Source organism: Urocitellus parryii, chromosome 11, assembly GCF_045843805.1.
Source record: "Urocitellus parryii isolate mUroPar1 chromosome 11, mUroPar1.hap1, whole genome shotgun sequence".
Lineage (NCBI taxonomy): Eukaryota > Metazoa > Chordata > Mammalia > Rodentia > Sciuridae > Urocitellus > Urocitellus parryii.
In genome coordinates, this window is record NC_135541.1 from 34,183,657 (window position 1) to 34,202,808 (window position 19,152).

Consider the following 19,152-nt stretch of genomic DNA (forward strand, 5'->3'; position numbering starts at 1 on the left):
AACAGTATTATGAGAAAATAACTACCAAAGAAACCTGAATTTATAATCAGAAGACCTAGGGTTGAATATTCTATCATTTTCCTAATGACTCTGCACAGGTGTCTTCACATTCCAGTTACAAGATACGACTAAAATTAACCCCAGAAGTGCTATGAAAATTAAAGGATATGATATAACATGGTGGCTTGTCAAAATTACATTCTGATTTTAACAGTTAAGTTCAACTTTAGTCACATAGAAGGAAGAAGCCAACTTTGAATTACATGAATAGAAGATGTAGAGTCAACCAGCATAATTCACTCTTACCTGTGTGTGTGAGGTGTGTGTGTATGTGGGAGAGAGAAGGAAAGAAATAAAGAGAGGGAAAGGGGAGGGAAAGAAGAGAGGAAGTAAGATGGTGCAGGTTTGAAATATATATATTCAGATGAGAAAATCTGAACCTGTTTTTAAGATGAAGAGATGGAACTCATATGGGGCAGAGGTGTGTAATGTTCACTCATGTTGTAGCATACGCCAGAATTTTCTTCCTTTTTAATATGCTTTTGTACAAATACACATTTGTTTATTCATTCATCTGTTGAGGGACCCTTGAGTTGCTGCTCTATGTTTTAGCTATTGTACATAATACTGCTATGAATATGGGTTTACAAATATCTAAGACCTTACTTATCTAAAACCACACTCCACTTTGCCCAATCACAGTTCCTCTAAAAAAAATATATATATACACACACACACACACACACACACACATATATAACTTTTTCTTTTAAACATTTATTTTTTAGTTGTAGGTGGACACATTACCTTTATTTTTATGTGGTGCTGAGGATTGAACACAGTGCCTCATGTATGCTACGCAAGCGCTCTACCTCTGAGATATTGTACTATTGTACATAATCAATAGTACAATTGCTGGATCATATGGCACTTGTATTTTTAATTTTTTGAGGAACTGCCATTATTGCTTTTCGCAATTGCCGAATCCTTTTACTTTCCCACCAACGATATACAAGAGTTCCAAATCTTCTACACATTTGCCAACATTGTCACTTCCTCCTTTTTTTTAAAAAAAAATGGTAGTATTCTAATGAGTTTGAGGTGTTATCTCATTATAATTCTGAACTGTATTTACCTAAGGAAGAATAATGTTGAGCATTTTTCATGTGCTTATTAGACATTTGTCTATCTTCTTTAGAGAAATGTCTATTCAAGTTCTTTGTCTATTAAAACAATGCTTTATTTTAAAATTTACTTATTCATTCTAATTATGTATATATGACAGCAGAATAAATTGATTCACTATACACAACTACACTTTTCATTTCTCTGATTGCACATGATGTTGGGTCACACCATATGTGCAGTCACATATGTACCTAGGACAATGATGTCCATCTCATTCTACCATCTTTCCTGTCTTTATACCCTCCCCTCTCCATTCTCCCCTTGCCCAATCACAGTTCCTCTCAAAAAAAAAAAAATTGAACTTTTTATGTGATGCTGAGGATTGAACCCAGTATCTCATGCATGCTAGGCAAGCGCTCTACCTCTGAGCCACAACCCCAGCCATCTTTTGGTTTTTGTATTTGTCTTTTAAAGAGATTTAAAATAAATATATAATTCAAATATTTTCTTACATTTTTGTGATAACTGTCAATGTTAATTTTTTGTGTAGTTATAAATTTATCTGTTTGTCATGCCTTTTCTCCTTAAATAACTTTCTTAACCATTCATTTAAGATTTTGTTTGACTGTTCTTTCCTTCAGTCATGCATGGCATCCATTTTCTTCTGAACTGCATACTTTCTGATGTTATTTTTGTATCTATTTCTTTAAATATACTCTTTCTGACTTGAATAACTTTTAATACTTTTGATTCATCTTTGGTTTTCAGCAGTTTGACTATTACATATTGACATAAGTAATTACTTGCATTTATCCTGCTTTGTGTACTCTGAGTCTCTTAGATCTATAATTGATTATCTTTCATTAATTTTATAAAGTTCTTTAGAATTCTTCATTATCTTTCAAATTCTACAACCTCTATCTCTTTCTCTCTGATGGTTGGTAGGAACTCCAATAACACATGTTAAACCACATATTAATGGTCTTAGATGTTGTTTTTATTTATTTTCTTATTTATATTTATATTTTAGTTTAGAAAATTTCAATCAGTATCAATATATTTTGTGATTCACTGATAATTTCCTCTGATGCATTCAGATAAACTTGGAGAAGATTTTTAAAAAACGTTAATTGACAAATAATTGTATATATTTATAGGGTACAATAAGTTTTGACATATGTATAAATTCCGGAATAATGAAATTAAGCTATATTCAAAAACTCACTACTTATTTATAATTATTTGCTTATTAAAATTAATTTATTCAAATTTGTTATATATGGCAGCAGAACGCCATATATTACAAATTTCATTTCAATTCATAGTACACATATAGAGCACAATTTTTCATTTCTCTGGTTGTACACAAAGTAGAGTCACATCATTCATGTTGTTATACATGTACTTAGGGTAATGATGTCCATCTCATTCCACCATCTTTTCTACCCCCGTACCCCCTCCCTCCCCTCTCTCCACACTTGCCCTATCCAAAGATCATCCATTCCTTCCATGCTCCCCCCAACTTCAGCATCCACATATCAGAGAAAACATTTGGCCTTTGGTTTTTTGGGATTGGCTTACTTCACTTAGCATGATATTCTCCAACTCCATCCATTTACCTAAAAATACTATGATTTTATTCTCCTTTAATGTTCAGAAATATTCTATTGTGTATATATACCATGGTTTCTTTATCCATTCATCTATTGAAGGGCATCTAGGTTTGTTCCACAGTTTGGCTATTGTGAATTGTGCTGCTATAAACATTCATGGGGCTGCATCACTGTAGTATGCTGTTTTTAAGTCCTTTGGTTATAAATAGAGGAGTGGGATAGCTGGGTCAAATAGTGGTTCCATCCCAAGTTTCCCAAGGAATCTCCATATTGCTTTCCAGATTGGTTGCACCAATTTGCAGTCCCACCAGCAATGAATCAGTGTGCCTTTTCCCCCACATCCTCGCCAACGCTTATTGATGGTTGTATTCTTAATAGCTGCCATTCTGACTGGCATGACATGAAATGTTAGAGTAGTTTTGATTTGCATTTCTTTAGTTGCTAGAGATGTTAAACCTTTTTCATATATTTGTTGATTGATTGTATATAATCTTCTGAGAAGTGTCTGTTCAATTCCTTAGCCCATTTATTGATTGGGTTATTTGTTTTTGTTTGTGGGGGTTTTTTTGGTGTTAAGTTTTTTGAGTTCTTTATGTATCCCAGAGATTAGTGCTATATCTGATGTACATGTGGTAAAAATTTGCTCCCATTCTATAGGCTCTCTCTTCACCTCACTGATTTCTTTTGCTGAGAAGCTTTTCAGGTTGAATCCATCCCATTTATTGGTTTTGGTATGATCATCCTTATATTCCAGGGAGATATTCCACTCAACCATGGGAAATAATTATCCTTTTAAAGTGCTGTTGAGTTTGGTTTACTAGTATTCTGTTGAAAATATCTCCATCTATGTTCATCTATGCAGGTCTATAATTTTCTTATTTTCCTTGTCTGACATCAAGATAATGATGAAACTATATAATGAGTTTGCAAGTATTCTATCCTTAAGACATTTAAGAACTGGTATTCATTCTTTAAATGTTTGTAGGATTCAGTAGTGAAACCACTGGGACCGGGGCTTTTTATTACTGATTCAATCTCTTTACTCTTTATTCGTCTATTCAGATTTTCCATTTCTTCATTACTTAGTCTTGGTAGGTTGTGTACATCTAGGAATTTACCTATTTATTCTAGTGTATCCAATTTATTGGACAGTACAGTGGACCTCCGTTATCTGTAGGGGATATGTTCTAAGACCCCCCAATGGATGCCTGAAATTTTGAATAGTACCAAACGAGATATATATGTGTGTGTGTGTGTGTGTGTGTGTGTGTGTGTGTGTATGTATATATAAATAAACTAGGTGTTCGCCTACATTCCCATACTTAAATTTAATGCCTCTTCCATCTGAACTAAATAAACACTTATCAGACACTGTGGGCATAACTTTTATAGTTTGAAGTGTGACAGCAAAACTCACAGGAATTTCTTTTTCCTTTTTCAAAGTTTAATGGAAGAGTCATTCTTATTGCAAATCTTAGCAACCACAGCATACAATTTTTTTTCTTTCCTTATTAAGTCTAGAACTCTTACCATTTTCCCTAAAGGAAATACTTTACAGCTTCTCTTAATCTCTTAGGCCAATGTGGTCTAAGGTATATAGTGTAAATCTAATGTTTCTTCAATAATTTTTGACTTGGATGATCTGAAAGTGGGATATTAAATTCCCCTACTATTACTGTATTATACTCTGTTTCACTCCTTATTAAAGTGTGCCTTACACATTTAGGTGAATATGAATATATATGCTGGGTACATATATATTCATATTCACTTAAAATGATGGTGATAACTTCTCATAGTGCATAGTAAGAGTTCATTAAGTACTTTTTATTTTTGTATATGTATTTGTTTTTTATTGTTGTATTTGCAGTATCCCAGTACTGCAACTGAACCCAGCCCTGCTAATGCTAGATAAGCACTCTAATACTGAGATTCACCCCCAACTTTCATTGAATAATTTGTTGTTGTTGGTACTGGGGATTAAACTTAGAGCACTGTACAACTGAGCTATTCCCCCCGGCCTTTTCAGATTTTATTTTGAGACAGGGTCATGCTAAGTTGCTGATGGTCTCATAAAGTTGCTGAGGCTGGCCTCAAACTTGTGATCCTCCTGCCTCAACCTTCTAAAATGCTGGGATTATAAGTGTGTGCCACCAGACCCAGTTTGAATATTTTTTAAATGAAAAAAACTGTAATGTCTATGTTTGCTTTACCATCCCCTTATAACCAAGGTCAAAGTTAGGCATAGAATCACTACCTGTAGACATGGAACAGAATTAAGATATTACCTTTTAATATCCTACAGACCTGGGGCAGGGGTTGTGGCTCAGTGGTATAGCACTTGCCCAGCATGTGTGAGGCACTGGGTTCAATCCTCAGCACCATATAAAAATAAATAAACAAGTAAAAATTTAAAAATTACTAAATATCCTACAGGCCTAAATAGACATACAGAGGCACATACATAGCATGTTCAATCTTATCTGCCTCATTGCTTTGTTTCCACAGCACCCTTGTGTGTACTGCTGTCACTAAAGTTTTTATATTATGTCATCATTACCAATTTACAGATCTATTATCCCTCATATAGGTACATTGTTTTTCATCTTTATTATCCAATGCAGACATATCTGGCTCATAGAAAGTATTCTAACTCAATGAGTTAAAGGACCTCCAGAATCAATCCCAATAAATGTAGCAGAGAAAAAAAAAACAACTCTTTATTAACCTGACAGCTCTAAGTAAAAATTATTTCAAACAATCAATCTGAATTTTGTTATTGAAATATGAAACTAACACTACATGAAGGAACACATTAGCAATAACCTTGCATGGACAGTTTCTGCCTTCAGGAATTTACTGAGGCTTTATTCAGGCTACATTAACTTTTCCAATGCATTGTTGTGGCAGATAAAAAGAATAGGAAGTGGGCAAGTGGGTGGAGGATATAGGCCTTCTGAAAAGCTAGCAAACAGGCTTACTTCTTCTGACTGCTCCCGAGTCTGTGCAGGTGAAGATCTTCTTCCCACAGTAAGTCGGTGGCAGGGATAAGAGATCCCTGATTCAGCAAGACACATCTGTGGAAAGTAAACACATCATTGATAAACAAAATGTGGCCATGTATCACAAAAGACTTAGTTTTTGTCATTATTTTTGAATCTAGATTAGGAAGCTTACTCTGGTAGCCTGAGTATAATTACATTACCAAGAATGCTTTGGAAACTTGAAGATTTTCTACATATGGTATATATACATATATATTACGGTAGCCAAGGATAATTTTCATTAGATGATAGAGCAGGGCTCCAGAAAACTGTAACACATCAAAAATAAGGCAATCACACACACTCTCTAATACCAGTATGTATCTGCTACTTTTTAGATTAGTAGAATAATACCCTAGTTTTATAACTTTCAGGGTAGTAAGGGTACACAAAGAGTATCTCCTACAGGCATTTTTTGTTTTTAATTAAGATACATTTAAATTTTTACATGTTTCAGTATTAGCATACCTTAAGGAAAATAAAAAATGAAAGTATAATTTGAAAAAAAAAGTCTAATACAAGCAAATTTATATGGCAACAATTCAATAATGATAATTTTAGGTAACATAACTACTACAGTGCATGTTATATATGGTATATTCTGTGTCAGGCATTTAATTTGTCTATCAACAGGTTATTTATATTTCATTCATTTTTTATTATATAGAAGAATTAAAACAATATTAAGAGCTGGGGTATAGCTCAGTGGTAGAATGAATGCTAAGCATGTGTGAGACCCTGGGTTCAGTCTCCAGTACCAGAAACAAAGAAAATATTAAATAGTCCAAAGAGTGTGTTTTTTCTTGGTGTAGATAAAATGGCACTTAGTGATGATGGAACTTAGGTGATGATATAAATAAATTTCTTTTATTATTAGGAATAAAATGGCATTCTCTAGCACACTAAAAATATCATTTGGAATATTAGGGGGAAGTATGAATTACACTGATATATGTTGAAATCAAATAAATTCAGAGAGAATAGCACAAGAGTTACACATAACTAGAATTCAAAAGTGTTTAATCAAGTTAATTATCTTAAAACAACTATTGGAATGGAAAATAGAAATTTCATATAACTCTCCAGGTATTATCAATCATGTGAGTTGTGCATTGTTGTACAGATTGTACTGTTTGGTTATTCTATCTTTCTTTTAGTCTGGTTAGAGGTTTCTGTTTTCTTACTTTTGCATCAAAATATTTTGAGATTATACTTTACAAAGGCTAGAAGACTTAATAATTAAAAAGTGCAAAATTTCATCAATTCTGAACATTTTTATTCAATCATATGCACCAACATAACTGTCACAATTGAGTCTATCTACTTATTTCTCTTTAATACAAGCAAAAATAAAGCTAAGTTAGATAAAAAGCATACACTAAATTTCAACATGTTACTTTCACAATAGTTTTCACTTGAAAAAAGTCCATTTCTTCTACTCTTAAATCCTCTGGTAATAAAACAGCAATGATAGTAAATGTCACTGACAATCAGAAGCAATGTGATATAATGGAAAGAGACCTGGACTAGAAGCCAGAAGACCTTGATTCGAGTACTGCCTACCCTCCTGATCTTAGGAAAGTCATTTCTCTTTTCCATAGATTTCTTGTTTATTGATTGAGGTGAATAATTTCTGCCCTGACCACCTCAATGGACTTTTTTTTCCCCCGAAGGGTTAAATGTGATAAGGTAAGTAAAAGCTGGCTTTGAAACTGTACAGTATTAGGCAGAAGATTTGTTATAATTCTAATGATCATTATTTTTAGTCTTCTACTGTGCTGGCCTTTGAAAGCAGGTTAATCGTATATAAATTAAAAAGAAAAAAAATGCATATTTAAAGGAGTTGGAGGAAAACACTAAAAATACACTGTACTATAAGGGGGCTCTTCAATGGGTTTGCCCCCAGAGTTATCAACATTAACCTTCCCCATACATACTACTAATTATTACTGAAGATAAGAGGAGAGAAGATAGTAGCACTTTCTCCTTTATCTACCAGTAATGAAATAAGTCTCTGCATCACTCCTGCTTTTGGATTTTTTGAGCTAAAAAAAATAAAGTGTTTAGATTTTCTAAGTTACTAGATGTCTAGGACTGATTTAAAAAAAAAGGCACGATGTTTGTTTTGTTTTAAGGAAACATGTATACCAGTTCATGAGACAAGAGATGCACTAAGAAAAAGAAATAGAAGTTGGGTAAGGATTGGTTTATATCTTTACCAGGCAGTCTCTCTCTGTAGGACTGTGGATTATTTGGAATGAACACTAATCACTCAGAAAGTGATATCAAAACGTCAAGGCTAGATTAAATGTTTCCTTGGGACTCATTACTTAAACTTACATAAGTGATAGGAAGTCAGAGATGCCCAGTCCACTTAGGTTAAATCATTCAATTTCCCTATAACTGTGGGCAAAATCACTTAGAATTTTTGTACCTTCGTTTTCTTATTTAGAAAATGGCATAATATACTGTCGTTAATTTACAAAAGAGACTAATATAATCTGAATGATTGCAGAGTTGCTACGAAGATTGAATGAGATAACATGTAAAACTGAATGATTATGCAAACATAAAGTGTCAACACTATTACATTGGGGGTATTTATTTTGCAACAAATTAGAGAAAGGAAAGAGGAATTGAAGACTTGTTTGATTTTATAGTTGAATATTACTTTTTAAAAATATAGATTTAGAGGACATATTATCGTAGTTAATTAATCTGTATATCACAGTTACCTTTTTATGGTTATTTTATAATCATAAGATTACTTTAACCAACCAGAAATAAGGACTGTGACCAATTTTCAAAATCTATTCTCAGTTTACTTAGTTTTTTTCCGGTCATGTTAGACTGTAATTCTTTATCACTGAAGCAAAGATTCAAAATAGTCTCCCAAGCCAGGGAAGGTGGTACATGCTTATATTGCCAGAGATGTGGAAGTCTGAGGCAGAAGGATCACAAGTTCAAGACCAGGCTCAGCAACTTAGCAAGATCCTAAGAAACTCAGTGAAATTCTGCCTCAAAGTAAATAAAAATGACTACTGATGCAGCTCAATGGTTAAGCCCCAGGGTTGAATCTCTGATATTAAAAAGAAAGAGGGTGAGGGGGTTTGTCAATGCAGCTCAGTGGTAAGGTACCCTGGTTTTAATCCCTAGTCCCAATAAAACAAGTCTCAGAAATTCAAAATAAGCATATGTCAACATTTTTTCATTTTATTATTTAATTCTGTACTCTAATAAATGCTGCATATCTGGGAGAAAAAAATCTTCTGGATATCTATAGAGATGAGAGAGATTGGTAGAAGAAACAGAATTTTATAATCTCTAGCCCTGAGAGGCTATGACCTATTGACCTTTTGTGTGATACATTATGTGACTTATAAACTGATGTAGTTATATTGTGTTCTATGCTTTCCTGGAGAAAAATGTCAATCATATGCACCAACATTATTGTCACAATTGAATCAAACTGCTGAAAAATTATTCTCTACAATGAATTACTCAGAATAAGGTGTTATTGATTTATTTGTCTATTAATTAATATGCACACACCAATTTGTTAGTCAACAGACTAATAGTTTACCTGTATAATACTTCAGGTAAAGATATGTTCAGGGTAAAAACCTGAATAGAACTCCAAAACACAAGAGATAATAAAAACACAATATTTCAAACAGCAAAAGTGCATCAGTGTTATAAAAAAAGATCTGACGGGTAATTCTTTTCTCCAGCAATCACACTTTTACTTACATTTTTTTTGCTACCTAGCTAAATCTTCATACTTAAACACATTGTCAGGTTACCATAATTTATAAACTAGTAAACTCAACAAAGCTTTCCTACACAAAGAACAATGATTCTGAGGTGGGGTTGTAGCTCAATGGTAGAGCGCTTGCCTAGCACCTGTGAGGCACCAGGTTTGATCCTCAGCACCACATAAAAATAAATAAAATAAAGGTACTATGTCCACTTACAACTAAAAAAAAATATTTAAAAAAAGAACAATGATCCTCATTTGAGTGAATACTATAAATTTAAATCTAAAATTATACTGGAAATAAACACTGGACCCGGCTACATAACAAATAAGAATACAGATAGTATTTGTAACTCAAAGGTAGATCACACAAAAAACCTTATACTGTAAGCTCTAAGAGAGTAGAAGCAGGGTCTTTTGAGTGTTTTCCTAGTATTTCCCCAAATACTTGAACTTTGAACTACAATATACTGTTTCAGGGAAAAGATAAATTATCCTGAAATAATCTCAATCAGATTTCAGATGATTATACAGCTTACCTGGAAGATTGATGAATAAAGGGGGGGGCAAGGTTATTTACTATCAATTTCATGATTATCCCTAGAGGTCTGTCCTTAAACATACAAGTGTTAAAAGCCCTTGTAAACAGGCTTTAAAAGATACTTGGAAAAATGTCTTGGGAAGATGATGAATATACAACTATAAGACAAAGAAGACAACAGAACAAATGAAAACCAACAAATCAACAATGGAAAAAGTCACTCTTGTTCTAACAATACATTAAGAAAGATAATATTAGATTACTACTTTCTTCATAAGGTAGGAATAATGTTGAGCTAAAATAAGTAAAGCAAAAAGAACATGCTTCACACACAGTAGATGCTGAACAAACATTACTTTTTATTTTTCTATGAACAATATAGTGATTCAAAGTGGTTCTGAATGTCAAACAACTTACAGTGAATTGGATGAACTCGATAAAATGTGACTGTTGCCAATAATGACTATAAAAATGCAAGTTTGGGCTCAGCACAGGGCATATACCTGTAATCTCATTGACTTAGGAGGCTGAGGCAGGAGGATCACAAGTTCAAGGCCAGCCTTAGCAACTAAGCAGGTCCCTAAACAACTTAGTTAGACCCTGTCTCAAAACAAAAAATAAAAAGGTCTGGGGATGTGTCTCAGTGGTAAAGCAACTCTGGATTCAATCCCCAGTAGAGGGGAAAAGAAAAAAAAAAAGCCAGTTTTACTTAAGAATGTCCCTCTTGAATAAGTGAAAATTATTATTTTTAATTAAAGCTTGACTCTTGATATAATTTAATACTCTATGTGACAAATGGAAAGTGTACATAGAGGTTTCATACTGCATACCTAAGTATGATTGTCATATTGAAGAAAAACTGCAATTGTTTGCATTGTATGCTGAATCAGTCACATTTTTCATTTGAATATTTGGCAGGGTTCTTTTCTCCAAAATGGATAAAAATAAGCCTACCACTTCAAGAACAGGTCTAATAGCATTAACTGTCAATAACAAAATATGAGTTTTCAAATAAAAATTTAAAATTTGGAAAAATATCAAGTCATCACAAGTTTGACAGATTCTCAATGCTTAAAGACTTATGATGAGATCAGTGGTGATATAAACATGTGATTTTCTTTATATCATATAATGAAATGTGTTCAGAAAATTGCTTCAGATTTGACACTGATATTAGCCTTTAGGAATCTACCACTTGTCAAGTTCTGGTTTAGTATCAAAGAAAAATATTCATAATTATCTGGAAAAACTATTAACATACTCTTCCCCTTTTCCATCTACAGATCTGTGTGGGGCTAGATCTTCTTCATACTCTGCATTGAAAGGCTAAATGCAGAAGGAGAAGACACAAGAATCCTTTTATTTTTCATTAAATTAGACAGTAGAGAGATTTTCAAAAGTGTAAAAATTATGTCACCTTTATTCAATTTTTAGAAATACAATGACTTTTCATAAAAATATTTATATTAACTTGCAACTGGCTTATTACCTTAATATTTAATTCTCAACAATTCTTCAAAATGGTAAATGTCAATAGATAAAAGTCAAATAAACCGAAAGTCCTCTGAGGTCTTTGGTGATTTCTTTAAAAGCATAAAGGGATCCTTTGAACAAAAAGTTGTGAACTATTGAACCATGCAAAGTGTACTAATATAAGTAATTTTCATACATAATAATGACAATTATTTGAAAAAACTAAGAAACGAAAAAAGGACTTTCTTTGTGAAATTTTAGCATGTTTTCAATGTTTTCTCTTGTGTAATAGGAAAGCATAATGTTTTACTTATAAATGTTAATAAAAGAAAATACTTAGGTAATTTGCAAAACTATACAAATCATCATGACTGATCAGTGGCTATCTCTAGTAAGTTATTAATAAAATGCAGTATTATTTTAAGCATGATCCTCAGTGTATTTATAAGCTCTCCTCCCGTCTTTTTTGTGGTGTTGGGCATGAACCTGGGCATTGTGCATGTAAGGCAAGCACTCTACCAATTGAGCTATAGCCCCAGCCCCTATAAGGCCCTTCTTAATACTACTTTTTTTTAAAAAAATATTAATCAGTTATTTAAAAATTTTTTTGAAGGGGGCCAGTCCTGAGAAATGAACACAATACCTTGAGCATACTAGGCAAGCATTCTACCAATGAGCTTCACCAGCTCAGAGTAGTATTTTTTTTTAATAGCCAAATTTTATCCCTCTTCCAAATATATAGTGTAGTCTTTCTTTCTTCCTAATTATTATTGACAAAGACTAAGACATTTCAGTGTGGAAGTTAGAAGTTCCGAATTATGGGACTTTAAGTCAGTCATTAGGAACCTTCTGTAAAATATGGGGGATGACCAACTAAAGGACCTCCCAGATCCCTTCAGATCTAATGAGGTATGAATTGTAGGAGTTGAGGGGTGTCATTATGGGGGATTGAACCCAGGGGTATGCTTTACCAGTGAGCTATATCCCCCAGGCTTTTTTTTTTTTTTTTTTTTTTTTGAGACAAGTTCTCACTAAGTTGCTTTAGGCCTTGCTAATTTGCTGAGGCTGTACTCAGTGATCCTCCTGCCTCTTCCTCCCAAGTTGCTGGGATTACAGGCACCACACCTGGCTGGGGTATGATCTTAATACATCACTAAGACGGTCTAGTTAAGCAACCTACTGGCTCCTTACCTATGGTATGTGACATATCTACTAATACAACTGAACAACTCTGACACTATAGCTTTACTATATGTATATCTTTTAAAAAATCGATTTGTAAAATATGCTGTGAGTGTGTTTGTATATGTTTTGGTACTGGGAATTGAACCCAGGGGTGCTTTAAAACTGAGCTACATCCCCAGTCCTTTTTATTTTTAATTTTGAGATAGGGTCCTACCAAATTGCTAAGGCTGAACTTGATTGAACTTAAAATCCTCCTGCCTCAGCCTCTGGAGTTGCTGGGATTACAGCTATGTTTTAACAAGAATGTTACTGAAAGAAAGTTGTTTTAATTTTTAAAAACATATCTCAAGCTTGTCATTTTCTTAAAAAGGCACCACCATAACTAATTCGATCCAAGTTGGGAATACTCCTGGGCATTAGCATTGAATATAATCAGTATAATACTGTAAAGGTGTGAATGTATGACTGAGTATTGCTATATAGACATGTAATTCACCTACACCCCACTATACGGTATAATTTGAAAAGTTTAAATACGTATACACCCATGAAACCACTCAATATTTTTTTTAAATTGAATAATAATTCAAGTAAAGAGCTCAATAAAGAGCTCGCAATATGTACTGGTATTAAGAGAAGTGCTTATGCATTGCCCCACTTAATTCTCATAAACCTGCTCACAGGTATTACTGTAATACCCATTTTAAAGATGAGGTTACTAAGCCTTACACAGATGAAGAATCTTGCCCACGGCACATAGGTACTAAGTACTGAGCCAAAATTAATATCAGGCCAGTTAAAACGTATTCAAACAACTATTAAGGCTCTACTATATCATGTCTTGTGGTCTGGTAAACAATAATTATTTTCTTTGGCTTAATTAAAACAGCTACTCCTGGAGACCATAATTTGCCAGGTACTATACAGTATACATTTAACATAATATATCTACCATACATGACAACTCTGCAAATTAAAGATTATGATATGCAGATCACAAAATAGGAAGTAATTTGTCCAACATAAATTAGCTACTAAGTGGCAATCCAGATTTAACCCCAAAGGCCATGAAGTTTCTTCATCACCTTTCTAACACAAAGCCTTTTATGGGTAGGGATCCTTGAAGATGACTGCTGGGTCACTTCTTTAAAATTTTCAGATGCTCACTGTTGAGCTGGACAGATTATTGAGGCAGTTTAAAGTCAAACTGAGTCATGAGGCTGAAATTCCATTTACTGCCAATCAGAGTGCAAATCAAAAAAGCTTATTTATTTTTATTCACAATCCAAGCTTTTTTTTCTTTTAATGTGCTAGAAAAGTCACAGAGCTTTAATTTGTGGCAGGTTGAAGCAAGCTTATTAAGAATGCTAGTTACCAAGTGCACATCCACTTGTCTGGGCTAGCCCACTGCCACATTCTTGTAGCAGGGTTAAACAGCAGTTTAGTCACCTCATAAGAAAGCACACAGTTAAAAAGGAAATGACTAATAATATTCTGGAACCAATGGAATAGTAAAAAAGATGAGCAGGTCAAGATCAATTATCTACAAAACTCCTGTGTAAATAGCTCGGGAAAAAAAAAATGGTGTTTGCGGCCTGGCCTTGCTATGTGCTCAATTGATTTGGCAAGTTGGTAAGGTTTATGAAATAAGTACCAACAGTAACAAATTGTAAAGTTTTTCTGCTACATACACAAGCACAAATGCTACTATAAAAACAAGCAGAGTGGGAAGAAACAAGGATGGCTTCTATAGATAGCTTCATGTTAGACTCTTAAGATATTAGAGTTGGAAGGGTCCTCATAATTCATCAATTGCCAGTATTCCAACCAGGAGACAAATCATGAAAGTCTTAGCTGAGTCAAGTGAAGATGCCATATCTTCCCTTGCCAAGTATCTTCTGCCTCTTTCCAAGCTAATAATTTCCAGAAAGAAGATATCAGCAAGCCTGTTCTTAAACTATCAGTAGTTCCACCATCCCCAAAAGATTCCAAATGAGAGACAGTTTCTCTCCACACAAAGAGCTTTCCACTTATGGGGAAGGGAAGGAACTAAGGTATAAGAAGGTAAAATTTTCCCCAAATCTCACATCTACCTAAAGATAGCCTGACCATGCTTTTTGTGGACAAATCAAAAGCTTCCTAATTAAAAACTTTCTCTCAGGCTGGGGGATATAGCTCAATTGGTAGAGTGCTTGCCTAGCATGCACAAGACCTGGGTTCAATCCCCAGCAAAACACACACACACACAACAACAACAACAACAACAACAAAACTTTCTCTCAAATAACTATAACTATTAACTATTTTTAAAAAGAGATGATAGTGGCAAAATAAAAATAAGTATCTTGGTTTAACTGTCTGAAATTTTCTTAAAAATTTTTGGAAATATATATTTTAAAAATTTAAAATGTTCCTGACTTGTATATTTTTTTTATCTGAAAAGATTTTTTTAATATTTATTTTTAGTTGTAGTTGGACACAATACTTTTATTTATTTATTTTTATGTGGTGCTGAGGATCGAATCCAGGGCCTCACATGTGCTAGGCAGGTGCTCTATCACTGAGCCACAACTCTTAAAACCACACAGAATCACTGGATGTCTGATTCACATTAAAACTGCCCACATATATGTGTGCCCACACTTATACAACCTTCAGTATTTTTTTTCTTAATCAAAAAGAGATTATCCAATACAGGAAGTTTTTAAAATACATTTTTAGTTGTTGACAGACTTTATTTTATTTTATTTATTAATATGTGGTGCTGAGAACCGAACCCAGTGCCTTTTACATGCCAGGCAAGTGCGCTACCACTGAGCCCCAGCCCCAGCCCCAGAAGTTTTGTTTTTATTGTTGTTGTTGTTGTTGTTTTAAATCTTCTATTGAATTTCAGCTCCCCAAACCAGACTATACCATAGAAAAATATAACAAAGTTTCTAAACAGATACACTTTTGTTAACAAACTACAGATACCATAATATTCTTAGATTTTATTACTTATTGATTTTAGTAAGCACACTAGAAGTTCTGAAAGTACAGAATACCAGAAAACTTCTGAAGAGCATTAAGTTATACAACAAGAACTACAAACTATTAGACCAGTCTGACACTGCCTAGTGGCATAGTTTCCCTTACATGTATTTAGAGATAATGATCAGGTTTACCCATAGAATAGTACTAGCCTCAGGAATGTGGGCAAGTTGCAAGGCAACTTTAAACCAAAGAAGCCACTTCAATTGAATGAAATTTTCTGTTTTGCCACTGCCTCTGGCATTGGGACTGCATATCTGTAATTCCAGTTACGCAAGAGGCTGAGGCAGGAGGATCACCAAGTATGAGGCCAGTTTGAGCTAATTAGTGAAACACTTTCTAAAATAAAATAGGCCTGGAGATGTAGTTCAGAGGCAGAATATTACTGGGTTGATTGAACTAGGAATTCCTAGTACACAGTCGGGGGCGGGGGGGGGGGAGGGAGTGGATTCCATTATAAAGTAGACTCTTGCACAGAGGCCAATAATATATGATGTGAATTAAAATGGCTTTTGCTTCTCATTTCCTCTCTCTCTATTGCTTTATGGAATTTAATTGCTAATGAGCACCCTCTGGTGGAGGGCAGAAAAGGGAGAAAACATTACAAACAGCATTGCTTCTAATCAGTAACACTGATTAGGAACAGGCACATATTCTTTTGATTCTGCTCTTCTCCCCCATACTACTTAATACTTTAGAGCTAGTTGATGAATAAATTATACTAACTATACAGTTACTCAGAGTCTATAATTTGTAATTCAAAACCACTTATTAAATTCTTATTATAATATGTTTAGCTCTTCAATCCAGGCAACTTGGTCTTGAAGCCTGGTTTTTGTTATTTTTGTCATTTCCCAGGAAAGGTACATAAACTCATAAAATCTTGGATTCATCATCTGAGAAATAGGAATATCTTTGTGGACACCAGTAAAAGATGGTAAGTGAAACAGTGCCTAGCATAGTGAACTTAGTTTATTTTGTTAACTTAAAAAAATTCATATATGCACAATGCACTTTGACTCCTTGACAAAGGAAGGATTATCATATAGATATTTTCAGTTGCAAGGTCTAATTGTTTCTATCTTTAAGAATCTAAGCTTAGATAACACTACTGTTATCATTTGAGTGTTTTACACAAGCTTATGTCAATTACAGTTAATATGTCAATTACAGTTAATTAGTATGTGTTCTGAAACATACACAAAACAACCAAATATATTAATCTTTTTCACATCCAGATATCTGAAGGATATTTACCAATAGTTAGTAAAACATTTTCTTCCTAATAAAGTATTTGGATTTTTAAGGAATTCTTATTTCTTCCATAATAATATTCTCATAAGTGCTACCTAGCAGAAAGTGTGTTTGTTTAGATATATTATAGCTCAGAGTGCTTATAAAAGACCATCTCTGATATCACTCACTATCTGCTTATGACTGAAATCTTAAAAGGGATAAATTACAAAGTGATGTCCAAAGTAGAACCTGCCATAGGTTTCCCATTCAATTTTTGAGATGAAGTTAACCAAAATTGAAAGAAAAGAACAAGAGGCAGCCAGGTGCAAAGGAAAGAGGAGTCTTGTCTGTTGCAGTATTTTTAGGAGACCAGTTAAGCCTACTGAGAATATTCAGATTCAAAACATTGAACTGGTCTACAGATACTTCTTTTCTGTTGGGAGTATTGAAGCAAACCAAATATTGTTCTTCTATGTCTTTAGGCTACATAGTACCCTATTATGACTTTCTCCCTTCAATGCTGTCTGTAAAACAATTCTGTGTAAAAACATTGGAAGAATAACATATGAGAAGACCACTGTACATAAAGCAAAGGACCTAGGTTAAAATTCTAAATCTGCTTTTTATTTATTATTTGATCTTGATCAACTTTCATATTTATCACCTGCAAAATGAAAATTCTGGATTAGATGATTTCCAAGTTCTTTTTTGTCACTCTGAACAGTTTTTTTTTTCTGTATGATATTCAAGGACACAATCTGAATTATCTTTTCCAGTTATTACTTTTTTTTGTACTGTATATAGGTTTGTTTGCTCAATGATCCCAAAAATGTGTCTTGCACTTGCCTACCCTTAGGCTTTTTGCTTATCTATTATTTTTGGGATTCTAAAAGAAATAATTATCTTTTATTCTGAAAGTTCCTAAGGAGAAGACCATAATCCCTATGGGAGGTGAGTTAGGTGGAAACAAAGGGGGATCTTATAGGTGAAGGTTTAATGTGGGTGGGCCAAGGAATGAAAGTGGACTGAGGGGAAAAGTCAAATTACTAGAGATCAAAACTGTTGTCCTACATTTGTAGATGTCTTCCCAGGCCATACCCTGTATAACATTTATGTCACTGGGGGAAGAAGTAATCCTAAGGGAAGTAGCAACACTGCTTTAATGAATGCAGAGGATCAGGGGACTTGCTGTTTGAGAGCATTCCACTGAATTATGAGGAATTTCAGGCCAAATTGTTCTCTCAATGTCTCCCAAATATTTTTTACCTGAGACAGGAAGTTTCTGGAAAAACATGTATCACTGTATGAGATTTCTTTGGTAAGTAGATGTCATATAGTTCCTTGCAGAGGTATAAAAGCAAGAGTGACCATGAACTTGGACTCCAAAGTCAAACTGCCAGGGTTTGAAATCTGAACTCTGGTGGTTAATAGCTATATGACTTTGAAAAACTCTTCTATTTTCTCAGATCTCCATTTCCACCTCTGTAAAGTATTCTAAGTCATAAACTGTTGTAAGGGTTTGAGAATGTCTGTCTGCTTGCCTATCTACTTATACTTGAAGATTGATGGAATTTGCCATATAAATCTGGGTGAACAGATAGCATTAAACTTGTTTTTAGTAGAGTACTTAACTAAATTATTGAGCAACCACAATGTATGAAGAACTCAGAGTGCTAGGGATATAGCCAAGGGCAAACAGTTTCTGCTATGGCAAAGCTAATTGTTTTCTAGAATCTAAGTTTGTGAATAGCAAAATATATATCATAATAGCTGAATTTCATTCTGTTATACCTATTGTTATTATCTGTAAGAATGAACTTGTATAGTGTGCCACATTGCCATTCCACACACAAGTAAAATGGAGCTCATATTCATCCAAGATCACAGAACTAATATATAAGACAGTGGAATCAAAACTAACATAAGCTGATTCCTAGGTTTTCTTTAATGATTTTTATCTTCACTTGATATGTGAACCCAGTCTGGTTCGCTTGTTAAGCCTTTAATTTGGGGGGTACAAGAACATGGTAAAGCTCAATTATGAAAAAGAAATATAAGTCTCTAGATTATCAAAACCACAGAAATAGATTTCAAGGCATATACAAAAGAGGGTGAAAGAAATAAAGAAAATAACTTAAGCTGCAA

At 33.8% G+C, this 19,152-nt stretch overlaps 1 protein-coding gene across 1 annotated transcript in view; it reads right to left on the minus strand.

Annotated features, from left to right (window-relative positions):
- Faf1 (Fas associated factor 1) overlaps window positions 1-19,152 on the minus strand; it is a 399,930-nt gene that overhangs the window by 122,018 nt on the left and 258,760 nt on the right. The window contains exon 9 of the mRNA XM_077791122.1: window positions 5,723-5,818. Within this exon, the coding sequence (XP_077647248.1) occupies window positions 5,723-5,818 (96 nt within the window). The remainder of the gene's footprint in view (window positions 1-5,722; window positions 5,819-19,152) is intronic.